Below are 25,354 nucleotides of genomic sequence, written 5' to 3' on the forward strand. Positions count from 1 at the left end.
GTGCAAAGGGACCTCGTGACGGTGGCCTGGGCTCTTGAGGATTTGAGAAAGCAGGGCCACCCACAGTAACGCCCACCTGTCCCCTCCTTGGCCTGCAGTGGACACAACACCAAAGCACCCCTCCCAGTCTACAGTGTGTCAGAAGGGAACGCCCAACTCTGCCTCAAAAACCAAAGATAAAGTGAACAAGAGAAACGAGCGTGGAGAGACCCGCCTGCACCGAGCGGCCATCCGCGGGGACGCCCGGCGCATCAAAGAGCTCATCAGCGAGGGGGCGGACGTCAACGTCAAGGACTTCGCAGGTGGGCGCCCTGTGCCTGGCAGGGGCCAGAGGGCCCCACTGGAGCCCTGAGCCTCCCATTGGGTCGGATGGGCTGTGCCCTCGTGGGCTGTGCATCTGCTCTGCAGGGCCCGGGGTGTTCACAGCCACACTCACCCCGGTGGGGTTCGCTGTTGCTGAGAAGAAATCAGTGTTTCTTGGAAAGTATTTCAAAGTAAACTTGTTTGCTGGGTTTTATTGTTACTTTTATTTTTAGACAAGGTCTCGCTCTGTTGCTCAGGCTGGAGTGCAGTGGCGTGATCACGGCTCACTGAAACGTTGAACTCCTGGGCTCAAGCGATGTTCCCAACTCAGCCCTCCGAGTGCAGGCGCACGCCACCACGCCTGGCTAACTTTTTTATTTTTTGTAGAGACAGGGTCTTGCTAAGTTGCCCAGGCTGTTTTGAACTCATGGCCTCAAGAAATCCTCACGCCTTGGCTTCCCAAAGTGCTGGGATTATAGCTGTGAGCCCCCATGCCTGGCCTATTTTTAAGAGAACTGAGGAATTTTAAATCGTGCTCTGCTGTGTTCCATAAACCTCACGTCCAGGCCCCTGGAGGGGCCGGTCCCTGGTGTGTCTAGCAAGTGGCTGCATTCTGCAGCAGAGGGTGCCCCCGAGCCGGGAGCGCGGCTGGGTCCACACCCTGGACTAGACTCCCTCCCTTCACGGGGCTGGGGCCTGGGGCTTGCCTTGGACCCGGACAGAACTGAGTCTCCCCAGACCTGACACAGCCCGGGGGCTTAAAGGCCCATGATTAGAGTTTAATGTCCCTTCTTTCCATAAATGCCCCATCAAACCATGGGTGGTCCACATGTCCCAGAACTGTCTGTTCCCAGTGTAAGGAGAACAGATGAACGAAATCGTCTGGGTAGAAGTCTTCTAGATTTCTCCCACTGCCCTGGTTTATAGCTGTCTGACCCAAACCTAATTTAGCGCCCTTTTTTTTTTAAAGCATTTTTCTAAAAGAAACTTCTTCAGAGCGCTGCCATGTGCTTCCCACAGGGCTGAGCTCCGTTTCCACCGCTGCATGCGGCCACACCATCCGATGGTGGGCCCCAAGCTCCCCAGGCAGAAGCTGCCGGCCGGGGCGGCCTTCATCATGCAGCCCGAGCCTGGGCGCCTCTGGAGCTCCTGCTGCAGCAGCTCTTCAGCCTTCAGGAGGCGCTCTCAGCCTCAGTTTCCCTGTTTCCGACACTGGAGGCTTCCCTTCCTTGTTTTGCAAAGGCACATACGCCTCCAGATCAGTGAGGACGAGGCTGCTGTTTACGGCACTTGTGTTCACTGGTCTCCTACCCCTTTAGGGCGATTGCTGCAGGTCAGCCCTGTGGGTTGTTAGTCTGTGGGGTTAACAAGCTAGATACGGATTGTGCTAAGGGTGCCACAGTAAAGAGAAGCGAGGGGTTCTCTGGGCTGGCACCTGCTTCCTAAACTGCAGCCCTGACGACAAGGCAGCTCCCCACCTGGCTTGTCCCTGCCCCTTAGCCCATCCTCAAGGTGCTGCCTCCAGAGACAGGAGGGGAGTTCCCAGGATTAAATCACGTATGTCCTGAGTGTCTGTTTCCAGGCTGGACGGCGCTGCACGAGGCCTGTAACCGGGGCTACTATGACGTTGCGAAGCAGCTGCTGGCCGCAGGTGCGGAGGTGAACACCAAGGGCCTGGATGACGACACGCCTTTGCACGACGCTGCCAACAACGGGCACTACAAGGTTGGCATCCCCCGTCCTTCACACATCCGGCCTGTCCTGGCATCTGGGTGGTTCTGTAGCTCTTTGTCCCCGTAGCTAGCCGGTTTCATGGTGTGGGGCACCGGAAAGCGAGTTTTTGCCTTGCCCACCCTGAAGGCCGAGCTGTGCCCTCTGTCTGCCCCCAGCTTTCCCCTCCTGGGTCAGCACCTGGACGGCCTCTCACAGGTTTCGCAGCACCTGCCATCTATGAAAAGGCTCGTATCCGCCAGCCGTGTAGGTCTGGTTGGATTGGAGCAGGTGAAGGATTACACCAAGTGGAAGGAGGCCTGCAGGAGTTGCTGCCGGTCCCCGTCACCACTGTGGGGCTCTTAGACCTGCAAGGCAGACCCACCCTCGTCTGGAATGAGGTAACACCAAGAGGTGTGGCCAGTGCACGGAACCATAGACTCAAGATTGAGAAAGTGGCCACTGTGGCCGGCCCAGGAGCAGTGGGCACTGAGAGGTCTCAGCCTCTGTGGGAGCCGAGAGAGGTCGTTGTGCCTGACAGCCTCGTCCTGCAGGAAAGCAGGGGTGCTGCCTGGAGATGGGGCGGGTCTCACCGACGTCATCACCAGAGCTCTGTGGAGAGCCCCTGGTTGCAGGCAGGACAGCAAGGCTGGGGGGTCACACGGGGCCACATCTGCCCGGGCCCGTCGTGCTCCTCTGCAGCAGGCCCCGCCTGGCCATTGCGGGAGGTCCCGGAGCCCACAGCACCTTGGCCTTAAAGAGCAGACTTGAGAAACAGCTCATTCAGGTGGGGTGGGGGGTAGATTGAAGACTCTGAGACGAGCAGGGAACTTAGAACACTGAGTCCATATTTGATGTTAAAACGTGACCGTTAAACTCTTGGGTAAGATGATGAATGGCGTTATGGTTTACCCTGTTTCTTTTTGATGGGCCCTTCCAGAGACATGAACTGGAAAAGGCTCTGCAGTGTCTGGGATTCGCTCAGTACTGCGGGGAGGCCGTTGGGAGGGGAATGGCGCTGGGGGCGGTGTTGGGGCTGGGGCATCCGATGCAGCTTCATACTTCTGTAATTACCACTTTTAAATTTTTTTATTATGAAAAATGTCAAGGATTTACGGTGAGGTAGGCAGGATAATGGCCCCCAAGATGCCCGTGTTGTGACCCCAGACCTTGTGAGTGCCTCACGTGGGGAAATCGTCCTAGGCCATCTTGCAGGTCCTGGGCAGTCCCATGGGCCCTAAAGCCTGTGAGCCTTTCCTGCTGAGTCTGAGAGATCCCAGAAGCAGGAGAGGTTAGAACCCGAGCAGGGCCACACCTGTGCTGCTGGCCTTAGAGGAGGGCCGAGGAGTGTGGCGGCCCCTAGCAGCTGGGACTGGGGACCTCCGTCCCAGCCCTGCAAGACACTGAATTCTGCCAGCAGCCCCCATGATGGAGGAAAGGAAGGACCCCGCCCTGCCAGCAGCTTGACCTCTGACCTCCAGAATTGTAAGCCTGAGGTTTTGTGTGGTCACCATAGAAAACTCACATAAGAACTCTATGCTGATTAAACAATAGAACATGTCACACACGAACTGGAAATGGATTCTGTGGCGACAAGAGTCTATAGTAAACGTCGTTACAGATTCTTTGAACGCTCTACTCTTAGACTGGACTGCAGTTGGGATTATATTTAATGTGTACGTGAGTTCAGTGCGTTGCTGTTCTGGGCATAGGAAATTCAGGTTGCGGGTGATGAGCAGCTGGACAGAGCTGTGGACGGAGCTGTGGAAGTGTCACCATGGCTGTTTCTGTCATCCGTGTGACCGCCCTTACCCTTGTAAAATCAAGCAAGGGAGAGATTATTTTATTTTCTAATGTAAATGAAAATAAAAAATAAAGCAGCTTGCAGAAACTTGGTCTTTGTTTCCTCTATTCTGTCCCCCCTGCCCCTCCATAACACTCTTCTCCCTGACCTCCTGCCTGAGCCCTCCACGGCCACTCCGCACCACTCTGCTGAGGAGCTTGCTGTTGGCGGGAGGGGAGCGCCTCCGTGAGGACATCCCCGGGAAGTCGTCTCCTCGCAGCAACAGAGAAGTGGTGGAAAAAAATCCAAAGGAGGCAGAGCCCTTCTGAAGGAAAGCACAGGAGGGGTGCGGGAGCCCCTGCGGCTGCAGCCCTTCCCACAGAGGAGCCACGGCCTCGCCCATCGCACCCGGAGCCTCGCCAGGCAGTCCCTGTGCGCTCGGCTCCCACACCCTCAGACTGAGGGGCCGCTCTCGGGTCGAATCCCAGGGTTCTTGGAAGGGGCTGCCGTGTTATGCGGAACGGTAGAGGAGTTGTGCTTCTCCAGCAGTCCTTGACGCGGGTGTTCCTGTCTTGTAGGTGGTGAAACTGCTGCTGCGGTACGGAGGGAACCCGCAGCAGAGCAACAGGAAAGGCGAGACGCCGCTGAAAGTGGCCAACTCCCCCACGATGGTGAACCTCCTGTTAGGCAAAGGCACTTACACTTCCAGCGAGGAGAGCTCGACGGGTAAGTCACGGCCACCTGAGCTGCTTGTTCTCTATGCAGGGATGGTAGGAGTGCCTTGTGGTGTTTGCGCAGTGTTGCCCCTCTGATGAGCTCCTCCTCGGATGCTGGGGGCTTTACAGGAGCTTCTGGACTGCGGGAGACCCTGCCCAGGTGTGTCACTGCCGAGAAGCCTGCAGTCTTGCTTCTAAGATGCCAGCCCTGTCTGGTTTTCTCCTGCCTGCGGCTGGTTTCCATGAGTCAAGCAAAGTCTCTGCAGAGGCAGGGTGGGAGCTTGCCACAGGGCACCTCCGCAGAGCCTGCCTACTCTGCCAATCTGGGGAGAGCTGTTTTGAGCCTGCCTGTGACCTCTCCTTCCTGCCTCCAACAGAGAGCTCAGAAGAGGAAGACGCCCCGTCCTTCGCACCTTCCAGTTCAGTCGACGGCAACAACACGGACTCCGAGTTCGAAAAAGGCCTCAAGCACAAGGCCAAGAACCCAGAGCCGCAGAAGGCCACAGCCCCCGTCAAGGATGAGTATGAGTTTGACGAGGACGATGAGCAGGACAGGGTTCCTCCGGTGGACGACAAGCACCTGTTGAAAAAGGACTACAGAAAAGAAACGAAATCCAATAGTTTTATCTCTATACCCAAAATGGAGGTTAAAAGTTACACTAAAAATAACACGATTGCACCAAAGAAAGCATCCCATCGTATCCTGTCAGACACGTCGGACGAGGAGGACGCGAGTGTCACCGTGGGGACAGGAGAGAAGCTGAGACTCTCGGCACATACGATATTGCCTGGTAGTAAGACACGAGAGCCTTCTAATGCCAAGCAGCAGAAGGAAAAAAATAAAGTTAAAAAGAAGCGAAAGAAAGAAACAAAAGGCAGAGAGGTTCGCTTTGGAAAGCGGAATGACAAGTTCTGTTCCTCGGAGTCGGAGAGCGAGTCCTCAGAGAGTGGGGAGGACGACAGGGACTCCCTGGGGAGCTCCAGCTGCCTCAAGGGGTCCCCGCTGGTGCTTAAGGACCCCTCCCTGTTCAGCTCCCTGTCCGCCTCCTCCACCTCGTCCCACGGGAGCTCTGCCGCCCAGAAGCAGAACCCCAACCACACAGACCAGCACACCAAGCACTGGCGGACAGACAACTGGAAAACCATTTCTTCCCCAGCTTGGTCAGAGGTCAGTTCTTTATCAGACTCCACAAGGACGAGACTGACAAGCGAGTCTGACTGCTCCTCTGAGGGCTCCAGTGTGGAATCACTGAAGCCAGTGAGGAAGAGGCAGGAGCACAGGAAGCGAGCCTCGCTGTCAGAGAAGAAGAGCCCCTTCCTCTCCAGCGCGGAGGGCGCCGTCCCCAAACTGGACAAGGAGGGGAAGGTTGTCAAAAAACATAAAACCAAACACAAACACAAAAACAAGGAGAAGGGACAGTGCCCCATCAGCCAGGAGCTGAAGCTGAGAAGTTTCACTTACGAATACGAGGACTCCAAGCAGAAGTCGGACAAGGCGATACTTCTAGAGAATGATCTTTCCGCTGAAAACAAGCTAAAAGTGTTAAAGCATGATCGTGACCACTTTAAAAAAGAAGAGAAACTCAGCAAAATGAAATTAGAAGAGAAAGAATGGCTCTTTAAAGATGAAAAATCACTGAAGAGAATCAAAGACATGAACAAAGACATCGGCAGGTCTTTCCGAGAAGAGAAAGACCGTTCGAGTAAAGCAGAAAAGGAGAAATTGCTAAAGGAAAAGTCTCCGAAAGAAGAAAAACTGAGACTGTACAAAGAGGAGAGAAAGAAGAAGTCAAAAGACCGGCCCTCAAAATTAGAGAAGAAGAATGATTTAAAAGAGGACAAAATTTCCAAAGAGAAGGAGAAGACTTTCAAAGAAGATAAAGAAAAACTCAAAAAAGAAAAGGTTTATAGGGAAGATTCTGCTTTTGACGAATATTGTAACAAAAATCAGTTTCTGGAGAACGAAGACACCAAATTTAGCCTTTCTGACGATCAACGAGATCGGTGGTTTTCTGACTTGTCCGATTCATCCTTTGATTTCAAAGGGGAGGACAGCTGGGACTCGCCAGTGACAGACTACAGGGACATGAAGAGCGACTCTGTGGCCAAGCTCATCTTGGAGACGGTGAAGGAGGACAGCAAGGAAAGGAAGCGGGACACCCGGGCCCGGGAGAAGCGAGACTACAGAGAGCCCTTCTTCCGAAAGAAGGACAGGGACTATTTGGATAAAAACTCTGAGAAGAGGAAAGACCAGACTGAAAAGCATAAAAGTGTCCCCAGCTACCTTTCGGAAAAGGACAAGAGGAGGAGAGAGTCCGCAGAGGCGGGGCGGGACAGAAAGGAGGCGCTGGAGAGCTGCAAGGAGCGCAGGGATGGCAGGGCCAAGCCGGAGGAGGCGTACCGGGAGGAGCTGAAGGAGTGTGGCTGTGAGAGTGGCTTCAAGGACAAGCCCGACTGTGACTTTGGGAAGGGCCTGGAGCCATGGGAACGGCACCACCCAGCACGAGAGAAGGAGAAGAAGGATGGCCCCGATAAGGAAAGGAAGGAGAAAACAAAACCAGAAAAATACAAAGAGAAGTCCAGTGACAAGGACAAAAGTGAGAAATCGATCCTTGATAAGTGTCAGAAGGACAAAGAATTTGATAAATGTTTTAAAGAGAAAAAAGATACCAAGGAAAAACATAAAGACACACATGGCAAAGACAAAGAAAGGAAAGCGTCTCTCGACCAAGGGAAAGAGAAGAAGGAGAAGGCTTTCCCTGGGATCATCTCGGAAGACTTTTCTGAAAAAAAAGATGACAAGAAAGGCAAAGAGAAAAGCTGGTACATCGCAGACATTTTCACAGACGAGAGTGAAGACGACAGGGACAGCTACATAGGGAGCGGGTGCAAGACGGGAGAGGCCAGCGACTCACTGAGGATGGACGGCCTCCAGGAGAAGGAGGAGGGGCGGGAGGCCTGTGCGTCCGACAGACACAGGAAGGCTTCTGACAAGCAGCACCCCGAGAGGCAGAAGGACAAGGAACCCAAAGACAAGAGAAAGGACAGAGGAGCTGCCGACGGGGGGAGAGACAAAAAAGAGAAAGTCTTCGACAAGCACAAGGAGAAGAAGGATAAAGAGTCCACAGAAAAGTATAAGGACAGGAAGGACAGAGCCTCAGTGGACTCCACACAAGACAAGAAAAGTAAACAGAAGCTCCCTGAGAAGGCTGAAAAGAAGCACGCTGCGGAAGACAAGGCCAGAAGCAAACACAAAGAGAAGTCAGATAAAGAACATTCCAAGGAGAGGAAGTCCTCGAGAAGTGCCGACACGGAAAAAAGCCTGCTTGAAAAGTTGGAAGAAGAGGCTCTCCATGAGTACAGAGAAGACTCCAATGATAAAATCAGTGAGGTCTCCTCTGACAGCTTCACGGACCGAGGGCAGGAGCCGGGGCTGACTGCCTTCCTGGAGGTCTCCTTCACAGAGCCACCCGGAGAGGACAAGCCGAGGGAGAGCGCCTGCCTCCCTGAGAAGCTGAAGGAGAAGGAGAGGCACAGGCACTCCTCATCCTCGTCCAAGAAGAGCCACGACCGAGAGAGAGCCAAGAAAGAGAAGGCTGAGAAGAAAGAGAAGGGCGAAGATTACAAGGAGAGCGGTAGCAGGAAGGACTCCAGCCAGTACGAAAAGGACTTGGAGGCGGAGGCTTACGGAGTTTCCTACAACATGAAAGCTGACATAGAAGATGAGCTAGATAAAACCATTGAACTGTTTTCTACCGAAAAAAAAGATAAAAATGATTCCGAGAGAGAACCTTCCAAGAAAATAGAAAAGGAACTAAAGCCTTATGGATCTAGTGCCATCAACATCCTAAAAGAGAAGAAGAAGAGAGAGAAACACAGGGAGAAATGGAGAGACGAGAAGGAGAGGCACCGAGACAGGCATGTGGACGGCCTCCTGCGGCACCACAGGGATGAGCAGAAGCCCGCCACCAGGGACAAGGACAGCCCGCCCCGCGCACTCAAAGAGAAGTCCAGGGACGAGGGCCCGAGGCTCGGCGACACCAAACTGAAGGAGAAATGCAGGGACAGTGCAGAGAAGGAAAAGGGCGAGCCAGTGAAGATGAGCAACGGGAACGATAAGGTAACGCCATCCAGAGACCCAGGCAAGAAAGACGCCAGGCCCAGGGAGAAGCTCCTGGGGGACGGCGACCTGATGATGACCAGCTTTGAGAGGATGCTCTCCCAGAAGGACCTGGAGATCGAGGAGCGCCACAAGCGGCACAAGGAGAGGATGAAGCAGATGGAGAAGCTTAGGCACCGGTCCGGAGACCCCAAGCTCAAGGAGAAGGCGAAGCTGGCAGACGACGGGCGGAAGAAGGGTCTAGACATTCCTGCTAAGAAACCGCCGGGCCTGGACCCTCCGTTTAAAGACAAAAAGCTCAAAGAGTCGACTCCTATTCCACCTGCTGCCGAAAATAAGCTACACCCAGGATCAGGTGCAGACTCCAAAGACTGGCTCGCAGGCCCTCACATAAAGGAGGTCCTGCCTGCGTCTCCCAGGCCTGACCAGAGCCGGCCGACTGGCGTGCCCACCCCTACGTCGGTGCTGTCCTGCCCCAGCTACGAGGAGGTGATGCACACGCCCAGGACCCCGTCCTGCAGTGCCGATGACTACGCGGACCTCGTGTTTGACTGCACCGACTCCCAGCACTCCACACCTGTGCCCACCGCTCCCACCAGCGCCTGCTCCCCGTCCTTTTTCGACAGGTTCTCCGTGGCTTCCACTGGGCTTTCGGAAAACGCCAGCCAGGCTCCTGCAAGGCCTCTCTCCACAAACCTTTACCGCTCGGTCTCTGTCGACATTAGGAGGACCCCTGAGGAGGAATTCAGCGTCGGAGACAAGCTTTTCAGGCAGCAGAGCGTTCCTGCTGCCTCCAGCTACGACTCTCCCGTGCCACACTCGATGGAAGACAGGGCGCCCGTGCCCCCAGTTCCCGCCGAGAAGTTTGCCTGCTTGTCCCCAGGGTACTACTCCCCAGACTATGGCCTCCCCTCGCCCAAAGTCGATGCTCTGCACTGCCCGCCGGCCGCCGTTGTCACCGTCACCCCCTCTCCAGAGGGCGTCTTCTCAAGTTTACAAGCAAAGCCTTCCCCTTCCCCCAGAGCTGAGCTGCTGGTTCCTTCCCTGGAAGGGGCCCTTCCCCCGGACCTGGACGCCACCGAGGACCAGCAGGCCACAGCCGCCATCATCCCTCCGGAGCCCAGCTACCTGGAGACGCTGGACGAGGGTCCGTTCAGCGCCGTCATCACCGAGGAGCCTGTCGAGTGGGCTCACCCCACTGAGCAGGCCCTTGCCTCTAGCCTGATCGGGAGCGCCTCCGAAAACCCTGTCAGCTGGCCTGTGGGCTCAGACCTGCTGCTGAAGTCTCCACAGAGCTTCCCCGAGTCCCCAAAACATTTCTGCCCCGCGGACGCCCTCCACTCTGCCGCCCCAGGGCCCTTCAGCACCTCAGAGGCGCCGTACCCTGCCCCTCCCGCCTCTCCTGCCCCATATACTCTGCCCGTCGCTGAGCCAGGACTGGAGGACGTCAAAGACGGGGTGGAAGCCGTCCCCGCCACCATCGCCACCTCCGAGGCGGCTCCTTACGCCCCTCCCTCCGGGCTGGAGTCCTTCTTCAGCAACTGCAAGTCACTTCCGGAAGCTCCGCTGGACGTGGCCCCTGAGCCCGCCTGTGTAGCCACTGTGGCTCAGGTGGAGGCCCTGGGGCCCCTGGAAAATAGCTTCCTGGACAGCGGCCACAGCCTGTCTAACCTCGGCCAGGTGGAGCCGGTGCCCTGGGCAGATGCCTTCGCCGGCCCTGAGGACGAGCTGGACCTGGGGCCCTTCTCCCTGCCGGAGCTTCCCTTGCAGACTAAAGATGTCCCAGACGCTGAAACAGAACCCGTAGAAGAAAGTCTTGCTCCTTCAGGAAAGATCCCTCCGGGGGCCCCCGTGGTCATAAACGGTGGGGATGTTTCCGCCTTAGTGGCTGAGGAGCCACCGGCGCTGCCTCCCGACCAGGCCTCCACCCAGCTCCCTGCAGAGCTCGAGCCTGAGCCCTCAGAGGAGCCAAAGCTGGACATGGCTCTGGAAGCTACAGTGGAGGCAGAGGCGGTGCCAGAAGAGAGGGCCCCTGGGGATCTGGACTCTGGCGTGGAGCCGACGCCCGTTTCCCCGGAACAGCGCCCACTGGGGAGCGGAGACCAGGGGGCTGAGGCCGATGGCTCCCCCGCCACGTCCCTCTGTGCCCCTGACGGCCCCCCCATGGACACTGTGGCACAAGCCCAGGCTGTGGACAGCGCCGGCCCCCAGGACAACACGGAGGCCTCCCGTGCTGCCACCCCAGCCGAAGGCCCTCCCGGAGGCATCCAGCCAGAAGCCACAGAACCAGAACCAAAACCCACAGCCGAAGCCCCGAAGGCCCCCAGAGTGGAGGAGATCCCTCAGCGCATGACCAGGAACCGGGCGCAGATGCTCGCCAACCAGAGCAAGCAGGGCACGCCCCCCTCCGAGAAGGAGTGCACCTCCACCCCTGCCCCAGCCACCAGGGCCAAGGCCCGTGGCTCCGAGGAGGACGACGCCCAGGCCCAGCATCCGCGCAAACGCCGCTTTCAGCGCTCCACCCAGCAGCTGCAGCAGCAGCTGAACACGTCCACGCAGCAGACGCGGGAGGTGATCCAGCAGACGCTGGCCGCCATTGTGGACGCCATCAAGCTGGATGCCATCGAGCCCTACCACAGCGACAGGGCCAACCCCTACTTCGAATACCTGCAGATCAGGAAGAAGATCGAGGAGAAACGCAAGATCCTGTGCTGCATCACGCCGCAGGCGCCCCAGTGCTACGCAGAGTACGTCACCTACACGGGCTCCTACCTCCTGGACGGCAAGCCGCTCAGCAAGCTCCACATCCCCGTGGTGAGTGTGGGGCCCGGGAGAGCCACTGCGTTCTCTCTCTGGGATGCGTCCGGGGCCCCCTAGTCACGGCTTCCTGCAGCCCATCTTGTCCTGCTCCCGGCCCTTGACCTCTCTCGACCTTCTCCCACCTGAGTAGACACAGCCCCGTTTCTGCTGTGAAGGCAAAAGCCAGAAGCTGCCCAGCTGTTCTGCAGACCCAAGGTCCTTCCTCCAGCTGGTCCGTGCCAGGCCTTGGTCTCCTGGCCTCCCCCTCACCCCGGGTGCACCCCAGTCCCACTGGTGTGGGGTCCCCCTTCACACCGCTCACTCTCCCTTCTCCACTCCCCATCCACCAGGACGGCCTCAGCAGAGCCACCCTCTCTGTCTCCAGCCCCTGCCCCCTTCTCCCTTGGACCCATGTGGGTTCCCTGAGCCCCCATATCCACATGATGGATCCCTTCCCCCACCTCCTCCCTTGGGCTTCTAGGACAGCAGAGCTGCAGCTCCCTTGGCACACGTTGGTCCTCGGCCCCCAGCCTCACCTTGTTCAACCCGACGCTGTCACCCCAGTTCCCCAAGCATCATCCCGACCTCTGCAGGCTCAGCTGCAACATCTCGGAGTCACCCCCACTCCCCCCGTCCCTTGTGCTGCGTCTGGGCCCAAAATAGATCCCTCCAAATGGGGCCCCGCTCTGAGCACATTCCCATGAGGGCTTCCCCCGCTGTGTACCCTCTGCCCTGGTCACGGGGCCTGACTGGCTTCCCACCTCCTCCTACCACCGAGGTCTTTCCCAGCAGGCACAGGGGTTCCTCGTGGTAGAGCCGGAGTCCACCCATCTGCCCTCGGTGATGGCCTAAGCTGTGCACGGCCTCCCCTGCCCTCCTGTTCTCAGGCCCCCCGGGGTCTGTCCAGCCCCCGCGTGCGGCATTCTGGCTCTTCCCTGGAGTCTCCCCCCAGACCCCGCGACTCCGCTCACACTGCCTGGTGGACTGTGTGGTTGATGCAGCCGTGTCACTTGAGTGTGTTGTGTTATGTGCAGAACGGGCTCTCCGTCACCAACAGCCATTTCCTTCTGGGGCTTCCTGGGCACTGAAACTCACAGGTGGCGCGAGGTACAGCCAGGGGCCCTCAGCACGCGTTGGCTCTGTGGGCCCAGGCCACCTGAGAGCCCCTTGCCATGCTGGCCCTGACCTGGCTCAGCTACCCGGCACCCCTCTGATGAGGATGACGGGGTCTGCTGAGCTGGCCCTGAGGGTGAGGCTGGGTCTGTGCTACTGCCCGACATGTCAGGGGACACTGTGCAGAACCCAGGAGCGAGCGCCCGCGGGCCCCACCCTGCCGAGCTCTGAGCTCTGTTCCCAGGGAGCACAAGGGGCTCTGCACCCTGGGTCACCCCGGCGGTCATCCCCTTCTCCTGGAGCCTGGCCCCAGCCATCCCCGGGGAGGCCCGTCCACAGGAGACAGACGGCAGCTGGGTCATGACATTCAGAAAAACCTGCCCCGGGATCTCTCCTCAGTAAGACCTTCTGACCTTCTGTACTTTTTGTTGTTTTGGCTGTTGTTTTCTCTTGTTTTAATTGATAATGACAGTAGTCTGACTGCTGTAGAAAATTTGGAAAATACAGGAAAAAAAGCCACTAGAATCCTGACAATCAGAGTAATCCTGGGAATGTTCTGTGCACCTCCCGCCTGGTCTTTTGAGTACCCCCCAGACTTAGACCCAGGCAGGCAGAGGTGCCAGGTGCTCCAGGTACAGCCTGAGGCCCAAGGCACAGCTCCTGCCATAGCTGCTGGCCCTGCGGCTGAGCCGGAGGAAGGGGCGGTGCCCGGTCCGGGCAGTGCGTTAGTTTGAGCTCGCATCAGTCCCACCTTGCAGGTGGCCCACAGAATCCCTGCCACCGACAGGCCCCGTCTCAGCAGAAACCCTCACTGGGGGCTGGGCTTGTTGAGGCAGAGGGTGGGTGTGGTGCTGAACAGTGAGGTCTGTGGACTAGAGAGACTTAGCTCAATGTTTTAATCAAAATTTGTTTTTTTAAAGACAAATCTGCTCTGTTGCCCAGGCTGGAGTGCAGTGGCACGATCTCGGCTCACTGAAAGCTCCGCCTCCTGGGTTCAAGCAATTCTCCTGCCTCAGCCTCCTGAGTAGCTGGGATTACAGGTGCCCGTCACCATTTCCGGCTAATTTTTATCTTTTGTGTAGAGACGGGGTTTCACCATGTTGGTCAGGCTGATCTCGAAGTCCTGACCTTGTGATCCGCCCGCCTCAGCCTCCCAAAGTGCTGGGAGTACAGGTGTGAGCCCTGCGCTCGGCCTGAATCATTAATTTTGAACTGATTGTAGATTGTGGGCAGAAAAGTTCAAAAGCAGCAGAGACAGGTTGACGCACCTGCCGCACGTGCAGCCTCCTCCGAATGTGCCTTAGCAGCCGTGGCGGTGACGAGACGCTGCCGTGCGTCCGGGCTGTGGCAGCCCTCCTGTGCCCTGTCTCCTGGCTGAGAGCTTCTGGGCAGTGTCGGTCAGCAGTGTGGTCAGCGGCCCCAGGCCTGGCCTGTGATGATGGTTCTTAGGCAGGAGCCCACAGGCGTGAGGTGGGGCCTTTTGCTCCTGGTGTCCTAGGTGATGTGACCTGGAGGTCTGATCAGGCCCGTCCGCCTTGAGTCGAGGTCTCTCCCTCTGTGGTGAGTGTGTGTCTTAGAAGAGACGTAGAGACCGTGTAAACCTGTTTCTCTCAGCACATTGTGCGCATTGCTGTCCACAGCTCTTGTCTGCAGCAGTCATTCCTGTGGCGCTAGGCCTGTCTCCCTTTCCTGTGTTTGCTAACTGGAGCTCTGCTGTCAGGAGGAGCCACCCCTTCCGCCTGCAGGTGCCCAGCGTTGCCAGCATTCGTCTCGTGCCATGTGTTGCCCCAGCCTTGGCTGTCAGAAGCTCCTCCTTGTCTCCCTCTTGTGCGTCTACGTGCCCATCTGCCCCATGCGCTCCTGTTTCTGACCGGCCCCTCAATGTTCCAGCTGGTCTTGGCCACCCCTCTCTGCCCCACCATTCCCGTGTGGGTCCACCTGTGGGGAGCGGTGGCCCTGGCACAACTGCTGTGGCCACCTGAGCACACGGCCGTGCTTTCTGGGTCTGCTTTGGAAACCTGACTCCCTGTGGGCCCGAGGTCTCCCCTGCACCGTGGGGCTCAGCCTGGCTCCCCACTTGTGTGTGGCCCTTGTATCTCCAAGAGTGGGAGGCCTCGTCCTGAGAGTCTCTGTTGTCTTTACTTCCGTGTTCACTTCCGGTGTGCGTGTCGTTTCAGAACGGCTGGCCCACCCCGTGAGAACCCTTCCACTGGTGGGAGTGCAGTGCCTGCGCTTCCGGCCCACAGCCCTGCAGCCCCGCCATGGCGACCTGGGCCAGTGCGCTTCCCTCCCCCGAGCCACTGCAAGACCACAGGCTCGGCTGTCAGCCTTCATATTCCACTGTGCACGTTACACCCTGGTTGAAAAGCTGATCTGGGATGCATGGGCCCTCCCTGTGAACACAGGAAGCTCAGCCTACCCCCAGCCCACTCCTGCTGTCTCTCTGTATCTCCTTTGCACAGTTGGGTGCTCATGCCTGTGTTTTAGGCCTTCTTTGGCACACGATGGCCCACAGATGCTGTCCTGCGCCTCTCCCTGCGCTCTTATTTCCTCACCACATGGTGCTGTGCTGGGCGCTGTGGAGGTGTCCGCTCCCCCGTGTCCAGCACATAGGTGGTTTCTAGAAAGCTTCCTGGTGTATCTGTGTTGCTGGGACTGGAGGAGGTCTCCAGGGCAGGCTCCTAGGAGTGGGGAGGCTGAGTCCGGACCCCGATGAACTCCAGACTGTTCTTCGTGCAGTTCCACAGCCCCAGCCGACCCCCACTCACCTTTTGCCTGCAGATCGCACCCCCTCCCTCCCTGGCGGAGCCCCTGAAGGAGCTGTTCAGGCAGCAGGAGGCAGTCCGGGGAAAGCTGCGTCTGCAGCACAGCATCGAGCGGGTAAGTGGGCTGGCACAGGCAGGGGCGCCATGGCCAGGGCGCTCATGATGCAGGCCCCGGGGGCTGTTGTGTTGAGACAGTGGGGCCTGGGGCGTGACTGTATCCCAGCTCACTCCACTCCTCTCCTCCTCCAGGAGAAGCTGATCGTGTCCTGTGAGCAGGAGATTCTGCGGGTTCACTGCCGGGCAGCCAGGACCATCGCCAACCAGGCAGTGCCATTCAGTGCCTGCACAATGCTGCTGGACTCCGAGGTCTACAACATGCCCCTGGAGAGCCAGGTAGGCCCCCTCGGCATGCCAGGCCCACGAGTTCAAGCGCCCCCACCCCACTGCCACCCCTTTCCCCTCCCCTTTATAGATTCTTCTGCACTTTGACCAGGAACTTCCCTGGCGCTCAGCGCCTTGCAGGGGCTGCAGACTCCTTTGTATGCCTCTAGCCTTGGGCGAGCCTGAGAAACGAGCTGAGAAGGCTGGAGCAGACAGCTCCCCTCATGGGCAAGGCCCTCGGGCCACTGGGCTGGGCCTCAGCAGCTCAGTCCCTCCGCAACACTTGTCCATGCAGTTCCTCAGCTGCCCCTACCTACCTCTCACGGGTGTCAGGGCTGGCATTATTTTCTGTTTAAACTGCTGGGCTCGACCTGCAGCTCTCAGGCACCCCGGGGCTGCCACATCGAGGGCTTTCACAGCACAGGCCCCAGGGGCTCTTGTACGGGGACAGCAGGGACACTGGGTGGCTAAGGGGACACACGCACCCAGGTGTGCCGCTCATCTGGGCCAGGGTGGGCCGGACTCAGGGTCCCAGAACTGCAGTCACTATCCTGCCCATCTGCTGTGGGGCTCCCGCCCGCCCCTGCAGCTCCCCTGCCTTTGACCTGTTCTGTCCACTGGGACATAGGATGTGGGCAGCCAGGGCCTTGTAGCTCTCCCCAGGGTAGCTCTTCCTGTCTGCCTTCAAGCCACCCACATGCCGGGGACTCCTGTCTCAGAAATCATCCTCCAGCCACCACTGACCTTCCATGTGGGCCACGTGGACCCCTGGTTCTCCCATTGCCTGCCCTGCATCGGCCCCTCCCTCTTCCTCAGAGCCCACTGTGCTTAGGTCATGGGCTCCCTGGGCCCCAGGCCCCATATCCTGCACAGTGGGACGTGCCTGGAACACATTCCCGCCTTGATGTCCAGGCCGTGCACCAAGACCCCTCATATGTGGCCCCCCGTGACACCACCCCGGCCCTGGCACTCTGAGCTGTGCACTAGGCTTTGCTGTGTAGTGACGGCCAGAGGCTCCAAGGTGTTTAGTTGAAAACATCTCGGCCGGGCGCGGTGGCTCAAGCCTGTAATCCCAGCACTTTGGGAGGCCGAGATGGGCGGATCACGAGGTCAGGAGATCGAGACCATCCTGGCTAACACGGTGAAACCCCGTCTCTACTAAGAAATACAAAAAATAGCCGGGCGAGGTGGCAGCGCCTGTAGTCCCAGCTACTCGGGAGGCTGAGGCCGGAGAATGGCGTGAACCCGGGAGGCGGAGCTTGCAGTGAGCTGAGATCCGGCCACTGCACTCCAGCCTGGGCGACAGCACGAGACTCCGTCTCAAAAAAAAAAAAAAAAAAAAAAAAAAAAAAAAAAAAAAAAAAAAAAAGAAAACATCTCTTAGTTCATTCAAGATCTTCCTTTCTTTGGGGATGTATTTTATCAATGTCCCTCATGCACACAGTGACAAATTTTATTTTCTTTTTGTGTGTGTGAGATGCAGTCTCGCTCTGTCACCAGGCTGGAGTGCAGTGGCACGATCTCAGTCACGGCAACCTCTGGGTCTCGGGTTTGAGCGATTTTCCTGCCTCAGCCTCCCGAGTGGCTGGGATTACAGGCATGCGCTACCACGCCCGGCTGGTTTTTGTGTTTTTAGTAGAGACCGGGTGTTACCATGTCCAGGATGGTCTCGATCTCTTGACCTCATGATCCGCCTGCCTCAGCCTCCCAAAGTGCGGGAGTTACAGTTGTGAGGCACCTCGCCCGGCTGATGAATTTTCTTTAAAGAAAACATGAGTTGGACCAAATGATGCTTCGGGGGCTGGATGCTGATAAGTTTGCGTTCTCGCACCCCACTTGAGAATCTGTGAAGGACAGGCAGTTGGGACAGCTCCGTACAGAGCAAACACGAGGAGGACCAGCTTGTGCCTCTCACTTCCCAGGAAGCATTTCTTCCCCCTTTGTTTCTCGAATGGGGTGTCCGTCCCCTCAAGCATTTAGCCCTTGAGTTACAAACAATCCAGTTAACACTCTTTATTTTAAAATAGACAATGCAATTACTGTTGACCATAGTCACCCTGTTGTGCTGTCAAATAGTAGGTCTTATTTTTTTTTTGGTACCCATTAACCATTTCTACCTCCCTGCCAGCCCCCCACAACCCTTCCCAGCCTCTGGTGACCGTTTTTCTATTCTCTGTGTCCATGTGTTCAATTGTTCTGATTTTTAGATCCCACAAGTAAGTGAGAACATGTGATGTTTGTCTTTTTATGCTTATTTCACTTAACATAATGACCTCCCGTTCCATCCATGTTGTTGCAAATGACAGGATCTCATTCTTCTTTGTGGCTGAATAGTGCTCCATTGTGTGTGTGCCACGTTTTCTTGACCCATTCATCTGTTGATGGACACAAGCCTTAGCTATAGTAAACGGAGTTGCATTAAATATGGAAGTGCAGATACCGTTTCAATATGCTGATTTCTTTCCTTTTTTTGATTCTGAGTCTTCCTCTGTCACCCAGGCTAGAGTGCAGTGGCACAGTCTCGGCTCACTGCAGCCACCGCCTCCCAGGTTTGATTCTTCTGTCTCGGCTTCCTGAGTAGCTGGGATTACAGGCGTGAGCCACCATGCCTGGCCCCCGATTCCTTTCTTTTGGGTCTGTACCCAGCGGTGGGATTGCTGGATCCTATGGTAGCTCTATTTTTAGTTTTTTGAGGAACCGCCAAACTGTTCTCCATAGTGGCCGTATTAATTTACATTCCCACCAATGGGGTACGAGGGTCCCCTTTTCCCCACGTCCTCGCCAGCGTCTGTGATTGCCTGTCTTTTGGATAAAAGCCATTTTAACTGGGGTGATACCTCATTGTAGTTTTCATTTGCATTTCTCTTATGAGCATTGATGTTGCCTTTTCAGATGCCTGTTTGCCATTTGTGTGTCTTCTTTTGAGAAATGTCTATTCAGATCTTTTACCCATTTTTTGATGGGATTATTAGATTTTTTTCGTATCGAGTTAATTGCCTTATATGTTCTGGTTCTGAATCCATGTCAGGGTGAGCGATTTGCAAGCATTTCCTCCCATTCTGTTGGGTGTCTTTTCACCTTGGTGATTGTGTCCTTTGCTGTGCAGAAGATTTTTAACTTGATGTGATCCCATTTGTCCATTTTTACCTTGGTTGCCTGTGCGTGAGGGTATTACTTGAGAAATGTTTGCCCAGGCCAATGTCCTGGCGATTTTCCCCAGTGTTTTCTTGTAGTAGTTTCATAGTTTGAGGTCTTGGATTCCAGACTTTAATCCATTTGGGGTTTGATGTTTGCATGTGGTGAGAGCTAGGGGTCTCGTTTCACTGCTCTGCGACGCGTAGCCAGTTTTCCCAGCACCGTTTACGGAGGAGACTGTCCTTTCCCTGTGATTGTTATTCTGTTCTTGGCACCTTTGTGGAAAGTGAGTTCCCTGCAGGTGTGTGGGTTTATGTGGGCATTGTCAGCTTCACCCTGAGCCCATGAAAAAGGGGAGGAGCCTGGACATTTTATCCGTGTCCCATGCAGGACACAGGGACGATGACATGCCTAGAAAGTCCCTCCCAGGATAAACCCCATCTCTACTAAAAATATAAAATTAGCCGGGCGTGGTGGTGGGCACCTATAATCCCAGCTACTGAGGAGGCTGAAGCAGGAGAATCGCTTGAACCCGGGAGGTGGAGGTTGCGGTGAGCCGAGATCATGCCACTGCACTCCAGCCTGGGCAACGAGCGAAACTCCGTCTCTTAAAGTATCTCCCAGGAGTTGGCACCGGGCTGAGCTGACTGTCCCATGGGGGCAGGGCTGGGGACCAGCTCGGGCGGGGCCTGCGGCCACCCAGTGCCCAGGAGACAAAGGCCCAGCCACCTCCATGTGCATTTTAGAGAAGCTGTTTAGAGAGATGGGCAAGGTGGCACCTGCCATGCCTTGAACGTGAGTCAGTGTGTGGTCAGTGGAATGAGGCTGCCCCTATGGTTTTTCCCTTGAGAAAGCTCACTGTAGCATCGCTCAGGCTGGCACGCCTTCCCATAGCGGTCTCTGGGTTTCCTGATGAAACCCCGTGTTTGGTTTCCACAGGGTGACGAGAACAAGTCAGTGCGTGACCGTTTCAACGCCCGCCAGTTCATCTCCTGGCTCCAGGACGTGGACGACAAGTACGACCGCATGAAGGTTGGTGTTGCGCTTCCCGCCCAGCTCTGCCTGGGCACTCCAGCTGCCTCTGGGGCCAAGGGAGGCTGCTGCCTAGTTCTGTGATGGGCGGTGACAATTTCAGATTCTCTTAACCTGGCTGATGCTTTCAGGGAGGTGAGGTCCTGTCGCTGTGTGTGGCCTCCTCAGTCCTCCCTTCTGTCCCGGTGTGCAGGCAGCAGCTCCTGTCGCCAGCTGAACAGGACCCTAGGCTTGATGGTCAGAACTCCTGGGACCGCCCCGTGAGCCCCCTCTAAGGTCCCAGCATTCCCCCTCCACTGCTCTGGAAGTGCTGGCCAGGGCAGTGGGCAGAGGCAGGGTAGGTGCCAGGAAGGGCAGCACACCCTCAGTCCCAGTCACTAGGGCTGTTCACCCGGACACCCTGGAGGATCCACCAGGAAGCAACGGAAAGCGGAAACTTGCCAAGTGACAGAACTTTAAAGTCAGTGTCACCCTGTGCAGTCGCCAGCCATGCCCGGGAGCACGCGGCTCTGACCACCTCCAGTGTCAGGCTCAGCACCACCCAGGTCCCTGAACCAAGCACCCATGTGTCATGCTGTAGCTTGTGGGCGCAGATGAGAACCACCAGCCCTACCTGGTGGGAGCCACGGGTATTTGCGGGACGTGGCCCCTGGGGGCTTGTGCTGAGGCAGAAACTCAGGTCTGAGCTGTAACTGAGTGTGCATTTCTGGCCAGCCCCAAGGTGGTGGTGCAGGAAGTCACTCACGCCACACCCTCCCCAGGCCACTAGGCCCTTCCTAACCAAAGCTGTGAGAAGAAAACTGAAGGCTTCATAAAGACACAGGGAAGACTTTCCTGTAAGAAGATAAATGTTTGACTGCATTAAAATGGGACTTTGGGCCGGGTACGGGTGGCTCACACCTGTAATCCCAGCACTTTGGGAGGCCAAGGTGGGCGGATCACCTGAGGTCAGCCTGGCCAACATGGTGAAACCCCATCTCCACTAAAAATACAAAATTAGCCGGGCGTGGTGGCACATGCCTGTTATCCCAGCTACTTGGGAGGCTGAGGCAGGAGAATCGCTTGAACCAGGGAGGTGGAGGTTGCTGTGAGCCAAGATCACGTCATTGCACTCCAGCCTGGGCAACAAGAGTGAAACTCTGTCTTTTAAAAAAAAAAAAATTGGGACTTTGTACATACATTAAAAATGCCACATAGGGTTAGCACCATCCGTGCAGATAGAACCCTTACAAACTAATATGAAAATGGTACACAGAAAAATAATTTATATAAAGAGCCATTCCACAAAGGAGATAAAATGACCAACCTTCATGAAAAGATACTCACTATAATCATTAACATCAGGACCACAGATGAAGCAAGATCTCATTTAAAGGTCACCTGCAGGGTTGGGAGGTGGTATCACTGCAGTATTGGGAGAAGCGTTGATTAGTAGATTTTTATTAAGTAAACTGACCATATCTATCAAATTTCAAAATGCGTTTACCACCTCACCTAGCTATTTCACTTTAGTCATTTAAAACTTAGGGATACGGCCAGGCACAGTGGCTCACACCTGTAATCCCAGCACTGTGGGAGGCCGAGGCGGGCAGATTACCTGAGGTCAGGAGTTTGAGACCAGCCTGGCCAACATGGTGAAACTTTGTCTCTACTAAATACTAAAAATACAAAAGTTAGCCAGGCGTGGTGGTGCGTGCCTGTAATTCTGGGAGACTGAGGCATGAGAACCATTTGAACCCTGGAGACGGAGGTTGCAGTGAGCCAAGATTGTACCACCGCACTCCAGCCTGGGTGACAAAATTATTTAAAAACCTTAGGGATGGCCGGGCGCGGTGGCTCAAGCCTGTAATCCCAGCACTTTGGGAGGCCGAGATGGGCGGATCATGAGGTCAGGAGATCGAGACCATCCTGGCTAACACGGTGAAACCCCGTCTCTACTAAAAAATACAAAAAGCTAGCCGGGCGAGGTGGCGGGCGCCTGTAGTCCCAGCTACTCGGGAGGCTGAGGCAGGAGAAGGGCGGGAACCCGGGAGGCGGAGCTTGCAGTGAGCTGAGATCCGGCCACTGCACTCCAGTCTGGGCGACAGAGCGAGACTCTGTCTCAAAAAAAAAAAACCTTAGGGATATATATAAAAATATTCACTGGAACAGTCCAATACACCGGAAACTTGGAGGCCCATCAATAATTCAGTGACTCACTGGAGTTTGGAACATCCAAAGGGTTACGTGATTCCATGTAATGATTTACACTGGCAATGATGTCTGAGCTGCCAAATAAAAGCTCTACGGCCCACTGAGGATTGTGAATCCATCCTGAGCTTCAAAAGCAATTTAGCATATATATAAATATGTTGAGAAAAATTTAGAGACAGACATTACCACACTGGGGCTGGCCAACATTGCAAAACCCCATGTCTACAAAAATTAGCCGGGCACGGTAGCACTTGTAGTCCCAACTACTCGTGAGGTTGAGGAGGGAGGATCCGGAGGTCAAGGCTGCTGTGAGTCATGATGGGGAGCACCACTGCTCCCCAGCCTTGAGACCCTATCTAAAAAAAGATTTTCTACACAGTTGCTGTGACATACCAGTACTCCCTGGGCCATGTTTAAATTTCTCCATTAGTTCCCAAAATATGTCCTATCCCAGTCCAGTCCCGTTATGTGCACTTTTAAATGGCATAGTTTCTACTAGAATACAGGTAAGACTATCACTGGCCATAAATAATTGTAAAATGATGAAAGCAAAGCTGTTAGATTCTTTTTTTTTTTTTTTTTGAGACGGAGTCTCCTCATTTCCACGCCCAGGCTGGAGTGCAGTGGTCGGATCTCAGCTCACTGCAAGCTCCGGGCCCGGTTCACGCCATTCTCTGCCCCAGCCTCCCGAAAGAAGCTGGGACTACAGGCTCACCACTGCCTCGCTAGCTTTTTTGTATTTATAGTAGAGACGGGTTTCACCGTTAGCCAGGATGGTCTCGGGATCTCCTGACCTTGTGATCCGCCCGTCTCGGCCTCCCAAAGTGCTGGGATTACAGGCTTGAGCCACCGCCCCCGGCCAAAGCTGTTAGATTCTAATAAGCTGCAGTGGCTGCTGGAGGTGAGCCCCAGGCTGACCCAGAGCAGGGCAGGGCCCTCGGGCCGAGATGGGGGTGCCACAGACAGCACTCTTGGGAACAGACATCCAGCACAGCTGGCGCTGCCGCCCCGTGTGATAACTAGACACCAGGGGCGGGTACAGCTGGTCCTGAGTATGTGCCCCCTGCCAGCAGCACCACAGCAAGCAGAGGGTTCCAGGGGGCCTGGCCCATACCAGGATAGGTTCACAGCCCTGTCACGCCCTCGGCCCTGCTGGCAGCTGAGGTTGGCAGAGTCTGGGGCTCTCCCTTCACTCCTCCTCCTCCTCCCCCCCCCCCCCCCCGCCCACTGTGTGTCCCACAGACATGCCTCCTCATGCGGCAGCAGCACGAGGCCGCGGCCCTGAACGCTGTGCAGAGGATGGAGTGGCAGCTGAAGGTGCAGGAGCTGGACCCCGCCGGGCACAAGTCCCTGTGCGTGAACGAGGTGCCCTCCTTCTACGTGCCCATGGTCGACGTCAATGACGACTTTGTGTTGTTGCCGGCGTGACACCGCGGGATGGCCACAGGACGCAGGCGAGGGCCGCACGGCTGCCCAGGGCTGCTGCTAAGCCCCAGGGGCAGAGGAGGGAGCGCCATGTCCACCCGGGCGGGGAGAGACCCCGAGAGAGACTGCACTTGGCCACAGCGTCTCCATCCCTTCCAGACTGGTCCAGACGTCGGGGAGGTGAAACACGGCTCTTCTCTACCAGCTGCCGCGGCGGGGGCAAAGCCCCCAGAGCCTCACTGGCCCCGGCAGGACGAGGAGATCATGCCGGGCGCACACACGGCAGCTTCTGTCTGAAAACGGTGACCTTCGGGCCCTTTTCTCCAGCAACTGCAGAGGCATTTCAGGAGTTGGAGAGCGGAGTGCATTTTTTAAATTTTTTGTTCCATTCTGATCAACTAAAGAAAATTAAGGTGTCCACCTCTCACAAACAGTGACCTCCAGGTCAGAGGGGCAGGAGCCCCATCCCAGCCATGGTCCTGTTGCCACAGAGCTGCGACGGCCTCAGACTGGGCATAAGACCTGGTGCGGAGCCAGGCGGAGGGACACAGAGCCAGGACTCCCAGGCGTATTTTTAATGGAGTCAAATCCACGTGGTTTGTATCTTCTTTCCTTTAATCTTGGGCATTTTGTTTCTCTTTCTGAGAACATAACTTGAAACACTACAGAGCCAATAATCATATAAAAAGTGTATCCGTAAACGCTGTACAGTTTTATATACATTCACAATGTACTTTTGCTGCCTTCTAGATAATTTATTTTGCAACACATTACTGCACAGTTGTAAATAACTTATGTACTGTAACATCACTTTCAGTTATGTGTAAAGAAATAAATAAATTAATTAAAATGCTGGTTGTATAGTGCCTCCCTCTCAGGAGAGGGGCTGTGTGGGACTGAGACAGTGTCGTCCCTCTCAATGACCTTCTTACTCCCAGGACAGATGTGGGTCATGCCTGTAATCCCAGCATTGTGGGAGGCCGAGGCGGGGGTCTGAGACCAGCCTGGCCGACATGGCAAAATCCCATCTCTACTAAAAAATACAAAAATTAGCTGGGTGTGGTGGGAGGCGCCTATAGTCCCAGCTACTCCAGAGGCTGAGGCAGGAGAATCATCTGAACCCAGGAGGTGGAGGCTGCAGTGAGCCGAGATCGTGCCACTGTACTCCATAGGCAGGCTCTGTCTGGGGGAAAAAAAAAATTCCTACCAAATTGTTAGCTTTTAATTTTGAAACAAATTACATGTTCCCCTCCTCCTCTGCCATTACACAGACTGGGAATGCTGGGAAATTAGGTGAAGGCAGCTCCTCGGGGACAGGACCCCGTTCCTCACCGCTGAGTACAGGTGCTTCTCCTGCACTCGAGTGGACAGGCTCAGGGGAGCTTTATCTTGCTGCAGGGCGGTGCAGGAAAGTAGAAGGGGCCAGCCCTGGGCCATCTGTCCCACAGGGCCTGTGAGAAGTTGGAGAGAAACAGGAGCATCACTCCTCACGGATCTGAGCGGTGCAGCTGTGGACAGACCCTGTGCCAGCTGCGGACGCCCCTGAGCTTCAGCTTGTGGCAGGCTGGCTTGTGCCACTGCCCACAGTTCCCTGGCAGCTGCAGCTGGTGAGGGTCCCCGCTTCGAGAGCCCCGTCCTGGCTGGAAGGCAGGCCAGGCAAGCATGGAGATGCGAGGCCTCCTCTCAGAGGGTGCTGCTCTCTGCTGGGTCTCGGCACAGAGGATGCCTGCCAGGGCCCTCCAGCTAGTGTGGCTCCAGGAGACTGTTGGTCCCCGGCGTGACGGGAGAGTGAGTTGAGGGAGACGCCTCACCCTTTTCCTTCTGAGCTCTGTCTCCCCTGTACCTGGGGGCTGGGAAAGGAGTGGCAGCTGCAGAGGCA

General features: G+C 56.0%; 1 protein-coding gene across 11 annotated transcripts in view; it reads left to right on the plus strand.

Annotated features, from left to right (window-relative positions):
- ANKRD11 (ankyrin repeat domain 11) overlaps positions 1–25,354 on the plus strand; it is a 249,941-nt gene that overhangs the window by 199,497 nt on the left and 25,090 nt on the right. For 8 of the 11 annotated variants that reach the window (XM_021932295.2, XM_009197069.4, XM_017953686.3 and 5 more), the window contains 8 exons: positions 99–302; positions 1,886–2,028; positions 4,375–4,522; positions 4,890–11,446; positions 15,326–15,424; positions 15,559–15,702; positions 19,765–19,857; positions 23,293–24,377. In XM_021932295.2, the coding sequence (XP_021787987.2) occupies positions 99–302; positions 1,886–2,028; positions 4,375–4,522; positions 4,890–11,446; positions 15,326–15,424; positions 15,559–15,702; positions 19,765–19,857; positions 23,293–23,478 (7,574 nt within the window). In that variant the 3' untranslated portion in view covers positions 23,479–24,377. Of the gene's footprint in view, positions 1–98; positions 303–1,885; positions 2,029–4,374; positions 4,523–4,889; positions 11,447–15,325; positions 15,425–15,558; positions 15,703–19,764; positions 19,858–23,292; positions 24,378–25,354 lie in introns of those variants that run through there. The other 3 variants (XM_021932297.2, XM_021932298.2, XM_021932296.2) reach the window with 2 other exon arrangements.

Source organism: Papio anubis, chromosome 18 (assembly GCF_008728515.1).
Source record: "Papio anubis isolate 15944 chromosome 18, Panubis1.0, whole genome shotgun sequence".
In the NCBI taxonomy this organism is placed as follows: Eukaryota; Metazoa; Chordata; class Mammalia; order Primates; family Cercopithecidae; genus Papio; species Papio anubis.